Source organism: Jaculus jaculus, chromosome 8 (assembly GCF_020740685.1).
Source record: "Jaculus jaculus isolate mJacJac1 chromosome 8, mJacJac1.mat.Y.cur, whole genome shotgun sequence".
Classification (NCBI taxonomy): Eukaryota; Metazoa; Chordata; class Mammalia; order Rodentia; family Dipodidae; genus Jaculus; species Jaculus jaculus.
This window is the reverse complement of record NC_059109.1, coordinates 56,440,310-56,446,309: the sequence shown is the minus strand read 5'-3', so window position 1 is coordinate 56,446,309 and position 6,000 is coordinate 56,440,310. Positions and strand designations below refer to the sequence as shown.

At 39.6% G+C, this 6,000-nt stretch overlaps 1 protein-coding gene across 2 annotated transcripts in view; it reads right to left on the bottom strand.

Annotated features, from left to right (window-relative positions):
• Positions 1 to 840: 840 nt before the first annotated feature.
• The window catches only part of Ubr1 (ubiquitin protein ligase E3 component n-recognin 1), a 199,927-nt gene continuing 194,767 nt past the window's right edge, over positions 841 to 6,000 (bottom strand). For both annotated transcript variants that reach the window (XM_004660885.2, XM_045156215.1), the window contains exons 45-47: positions 5,638 to 5,808; positions 3,698 to 3,799; positions 841 to 1,116 (exon numbers count right to left, since the gene is read on the bottom strand). In XM_004660885.2, coding sequence (XP_004660942.1) covers positions 975 to 1,116; positions 3,698 to 3,799; positions 5,638 to 5,808 — 415 coding nt within the window. In that variant the 3' untranslated portion in view covers positions 841 to 974. The remainder of the gene's footprint in view (positions 1,117 to 3,697; positions 3,800 to 5,637; positions 5,809 to 6,000) is intronic.

Below are 6,000 nucleotides of genomic sequence, written 5' to 3'. Positions count from 1 at the left end.
GTGGGAGTCTTCCATATGACACAGCACGTACTCTATCCATAGAGATTAGATTAAATTCCCACTAAAGCAAGTTGTGCATTAAGGATATTTCCTTAAAAGAGAAAATTGTTTCATTTTTTTGAAAATTTTCTTTTTCTTTTTTTTTTTTTTCTTCAAGGTAGGGTCTCACTCTAGCCCAGGCTGACCTGGAATTCATTCTGTAGTCTCAGGGTGGCCTTGAACTCACAGCAATCCTCCTACCTCTGCCTCCCTAGTGCTGGGACTAAAGGCATGTGCCACCACACCCAGCTCTTTTTAATTAAAAAAAAATTTTTACTTATTCATTTGTGAGACAGACAGAGAGAAAGAGGCAGACATAGGAAATGAGCATCTGCCATTACATGGGTACCAGGGACTGAATCTGGGCCATCAAGCTTTGCAAGCAAGTGCCTTTAATCCCGAGCCATCTCTCCAGTTCTGAAAAACTTTTTTCAGTTGTATTGTGGTTCCTCTTTAGCAAAAAACCAAATCCCTCCCCACAAAAAAGAAAAGAAAATGGCCATCACAGATATCAGAATTTTGTTGATGATCTAACACTAGCTGACTTACATTAGGAAAACACCAAATACAAACATGCAGAGGAGTTAGCCAACATATAAAAATGTCCACAACTGCTTTATGTGACTTATTTGCCAGGTACATAAAATGAAATGAATAAGACAATTTGTGAAGGGGAGTGAGTTTTCCGGAAATATAAGGAGACATAGACACTTGGGTGAACAAGCATTTCATTGAAAACAGATTCAACTATGTCACTTTTCCCCCTTGAAGCTTATGCTTGCTAAATGAAAAGAAATATTCCATGAAGAAATATTTTATTGATGTACATGATTCTGGACATAGAGCAAAAGATCTCTGGTATTTTCCCAGCTCTTGGGATTTTCAATCAGCTGTTATTACTGTCACTCATGATTGTCTTGAGGCAGAGTTGGAGTTCACAGTAACTGCCAGTTGAATCCAAACAACATCTGGTTGGTTTCTTGGCTCCTAGCAATCTCCTCTATGATGCAGTGTTGTTGCCAGACTGTGTGGAGCTTCCGATACCTTTCATGAGATAAGTGAAGTGGATTGCCCCTCCTTTAGGAAAACACACACACACAAACAACAGTTACATTTTTTATATTCTAAATCAGTATGCACCCTTAGATTTCCCTCACAATCACTGGGACAGAACTGAAAAAGGGCCTGGTGTGGTGGTGCATGCCTTTAATCTCAGCACTCAGGAGGTAGAGGTAGGAGGATTGTCGTGAGTTCAAGGCCACCCTGAGACTACATAGTGAATTCCAGGTCAGTCTGGGCTAGAGTGAGACCCTACCTCAAAACATCAAAAACAAAAGCAAAAACCAAACAAACAAACAAACTGGGCATCTCTTCACCATCGATCACCAACTTGTCACATTAATTAATGAACCAGAAATGTACTCCTTGGGCTGGAGGTAATAGCTTTGTGGTTAAGGCATTGTTTGCCTGCAAAGCCAAAGGACCCAGGTTTGATTCCCAGGACCCACGTTAGCCAGATGCACAAGAGTGTGCACGTGTCTGGAGTTTGTTTGCAGTGGCTGGAGGCCCTGGGGCGCCCATTCTCTCTCTCTCTCCCTCTTCCTCTGTCAAATAAATAAATTAAAATGTTAAAAAAAAGAAATGTACTCCTTGATTATTTAGGACACTAGGTCAAGTACACAAGAGGCATAATGAAGGCTTGTTTAAATGGACAGTAAGAGTTATAATTTGAAGCAGTATTATTCTTATTTGGGTGGTTAGCTTGCATATGGCTTATGGCGGTTCTGAGGAATCAAACATAGGTCCTTTGGCTTTGCAGGCAAATGCCTTAACTGCTAAGCCATGTCTCTAGCCCAACCCCATATTTTTAGCTTTTTGAGAAGGCTCCACATTGATTTTTCCAGTGGCTGCATCAGTTTACACTTCACCAACAGTGAATCAGTTTCCTTTTCCCCACATCTTTCCCGGCATTTGTTTTCTTGATAATAATAGCAGCCACTCTAAGGAATGAGATGGAATCTCGAAGTAGTTTTAATTCACATTTCCCTGATGACGAAGGATAGTAACACTTTTAAAAAATATTTATCAGTCACTGGCATTTCTTCTTTTGAGAATGCTCTGCTCAGTTCCATTGCCCATTGTGTTGACTGAGCTACTTGTTTAGTGTCTTGTATATTCTAGGTTTTACTTCTAGATATTAATCCTGTCAGATATATACTTGGAAAGTTTTTCTCCCATTCTGTAGGCTGTATCTTCACTTAATTTCATTTCCTTTATGTGCAGAGCTTTTAAATTTCATAAGGTCCAATTTGTCAACTGTGTTTTATTTCTTGAGTGATGGGAGTGTGGTTAGAGAGCCCTTAACTATCCCTATGTCTTGAAATGTTTTCCCTCTAGCAATTGCAGAATTTCATGTCTCTGATTCATTTGGAGTTGATATTTCTTTTTCTTTTTTTTGGCTTTTCAAGGTAGGGTTTCACTCTAGCCCAGGCTGACCTGGAATTCACTATGTAGCCTTGGGGTGATCCTCCTATCTCTGCCTCCTGAGTGCTGGGATTAAAGGCGTGTGCCACCACATCCGGCTTAGTTTTATTCCTTTACACAGAGATATCAAGTTTTCCCAGCAAAACTTGTTGAAGAGGTTATTTTTTCTGCAATGAGTATTTTTGTCAAAATCAAGTAGCTGTAGTTGTATGGGCTTCTGTCTGGATCTTCTATTTTGTTTTATTCATCTACATGCCTGTTTTTGTTACAGTACCATGATGGTTTTGTTACTATGGTTCTGTAATACAGCTTGAAATTAGGGTACTGGTACCTCCTGTGCATTACTCCCTATCTCCGGGATTGCTCTGGCTATCTGAGGTCTTCTGTGCTTCCAGACGATTTCTAAAAAAAAATTATTTATTTTGAGAGAGAGAGAAAGGGAATGAGAGACACGTGCCAAGGCCTCTTATTGCTGCAAACGAACTCCAGATAAATGTGTCACTTTGTGCATCTGGACAGACCTGGATACTAGGGAACTGAACATGGCTGGCAGGCTTTGTAAGACAGTGTGTTTTTAACTGCCGAGTCATCTCCCTAACCCCCAAATCACTATGTTTAGCTTTTGTTTTTTGAGGTAGGGTCTTGCTCTAGCCCAGACTGACCTGGAATTCACTATGTAGTCTCAGGTTGGCCTTGAACTCATGACAATCTTCCTACCTCTGTCTCCCAAGTGGTGGGATTAAAGTTGCGCACCACCATGCCTGGCTGTCTCTTTTTCTTTTTTAAAATTTTATTCATTTATTTGCAAGGAGAGAGAGAGGGAAGGAGGGAGGGAGGGAAAGAAAGGGAGAAGAAGAAGAAGAAGAAGCAGAAGAAGAGGAGGAGGAGAGAAGACAAAAGAAACACAGAAAGAATGGGCTCTCTTTCTTCTTTCTATCTCTCTCTGCTTGCAAATAAACAAAAACAAAACAAAATTTGGTCAGAGCACACAGATATGTACCCACACCATAGGAGTATGCATATATACATCAATCCCTACCTTTATTTATTTTTATTTTTGTGTTTAAATAACTGTTTCCATCCAAATACAATATTATTATGACTAAAAGATTAAAAAAAAAAAAGAGTATACAAACAAACTGATCAAAATCTTCCTATTAAAGAAAAGTCTTACTTTAGCCCAGGATCTGTTTCTCCATATTCGTCCAAATAAGGGGCTGGGTAAGCACAGCCTCTGGCTTTTCCTTCCACCAGGACCACTCTGCATTCTCTGATTCTGAAGAACAAAACAGTATTAGCAACTGCTGTTAGATACTCATGGGGAGATGACAGACACTGCATCAAAGTTAACTCAGGAAAGACATGGCCAGTATCTATTAAAATTTCAATATAAAGACAACATAAACATAGATGAATACACTGGTTTTGTCTAAATAAAGAAGAATTAGCTTTGCTATTTTAAGATCAATAGATTTAGGGAAATAGGAACAGTAATTCTGGCTGAATACACTGAAGGGAAGAGGCTATTGCTTGTGACATTGTATACTGGAAAACTGGCTGGTCCTAACTTTCAACTTAGAGAAGAAAGCTTAACGGAAGGACAGAACAATATCTGCTAGTCTGCCAACCACAGATTCATCACAATGTCATCTAGGGAAGTGAAAAGGCTTTTGCCCCAACAGGCAGATAGATAAACAAAGAACTGTGGCTGAGTGCCTTGAAGACTCTTGGGATTCTTACTGCAGGTATATGGTAAGAAATCACAAATTGAACAGAACCATAAAATATATAGTTTAGGTTTATTCCTGTGAGTTCTGAAGAAGGCTTTCATGCCCCTTTACCCCCTCTTAGATCAATCTTTTCCTATCAATATCTTATCCCACTATTAATCCTCTTTGAGCAATATCCATAGTAATACATTTAGGTTTATATAAACAAAAACAAATTCATAGGAAGAATGGAAAGAGAAAACATACACACCCACTTGAATTTTCTTTCTTTCTGTCTGTCAAGCAACCTACATTCTTTTTTTCTTTTTCTTCAAGGTAGGGTATCGCACTAGCCCAGGCTGACCTGGAATTTATTATAGTCTCAGGCTGGCCTCAAACTCACGGCTATCCTCCTACCTCTGCCTCCCAAGTGCTAAGATTAAAGGCGTGCACCACCACATCCAGTTCAACCTACATTCTTTTTCACGAGTATTTATGACTACTACTCTTAATCTTAGGCAAGAAAAAATGCTGGCTTAATTAAAGAAATGAAAATAAAAGCATTCAATAGCTAACCTAAAGAAATAATTTACATGTACTTCTTTGGTGTGAAAACATGTGATATGGGTTCACGTGTGTGCTGTGTGTGGAGGCCAGAGGTTAACACTGGGTGTCTTCCTAGGTCTCTCTCCACATTATTTCCTGAGATAAGGTCAGTTGAACCCAAAACTCACTGTCTGGGCTAGTCTAGCTAATGAGTTTGTCCTGGGATAGTGTGTCTGCCTCCTCAGTGATGGGATTACAGACAGAACACCTGTCCCACCTGGCATTTTACATGAGTTCCAAGGATCTGAATTTTGGAACTCTTGCTTTCACAGCAAGCACTTTACCCACTGAACTATCTTCTCTATACTACATGTACTTTTTCAAATATAAGTTTTTGTACTCCAATTTTTTCCATTATACCTGAATATCACACCGTATTGGAGGCATTAATAGTCTCTCCCATGGATATATAGCAGACTCCTACTGTTTTTATTCTTTGTTTTATAATTTTTGTTGTTTTTTTCCCGAAGGTAAGAGTCTCACTCTAGCCAAGGCTGACCTGGAACTCACTCTGTAGTCCCAGATTGTCCTCGAACTAGAAGTGATCCTCCTACCTCTGCCTCCCGAGTGCTGGGATTAAAGGCATATGCCACAACACCTGGCTTATTTTATATACACACACACACACACACACACACACATACATATATATATTTTGCAAATGCAATTTCATTTGAATACTGAGCCATACCTGTAGTCTGTCTTTTCCTATGCCCATCTTATCCCATTATACTGGCATCTAGACTGCACACATAGTCTGTAAATTCATTAGCAAGCTTCCAGATCACTCACTACTCACTTCAGGAAAATGCAGACTCCTGCGCCACAATGAAGGGCATGAAAAATGCAAGCTCCAACCTCTTCCCCATTCACAATTTCTTGGCAGCAAATGTTCTGAGAACACAGTATGGCCCCACAGAAAAGACAGAGGACTGGGTGTTTGCGCTCATCATCTGCAGACCGTGGACACCTCAAAAGGGAAGGAAGCATTCATTGTGTTGGAAAAACAAGAAGGGGACCATACATATATCTAGTTAGTAATTAAGCAGGTTTTCATTACTGTACTCTTATCACAAAGAAAATACAAATATATATATTGTTTACTTTGAAACAGGGTCTCATTCTAGCTGACAATGACTTAGAACTTACTTAGCTCAAGCTG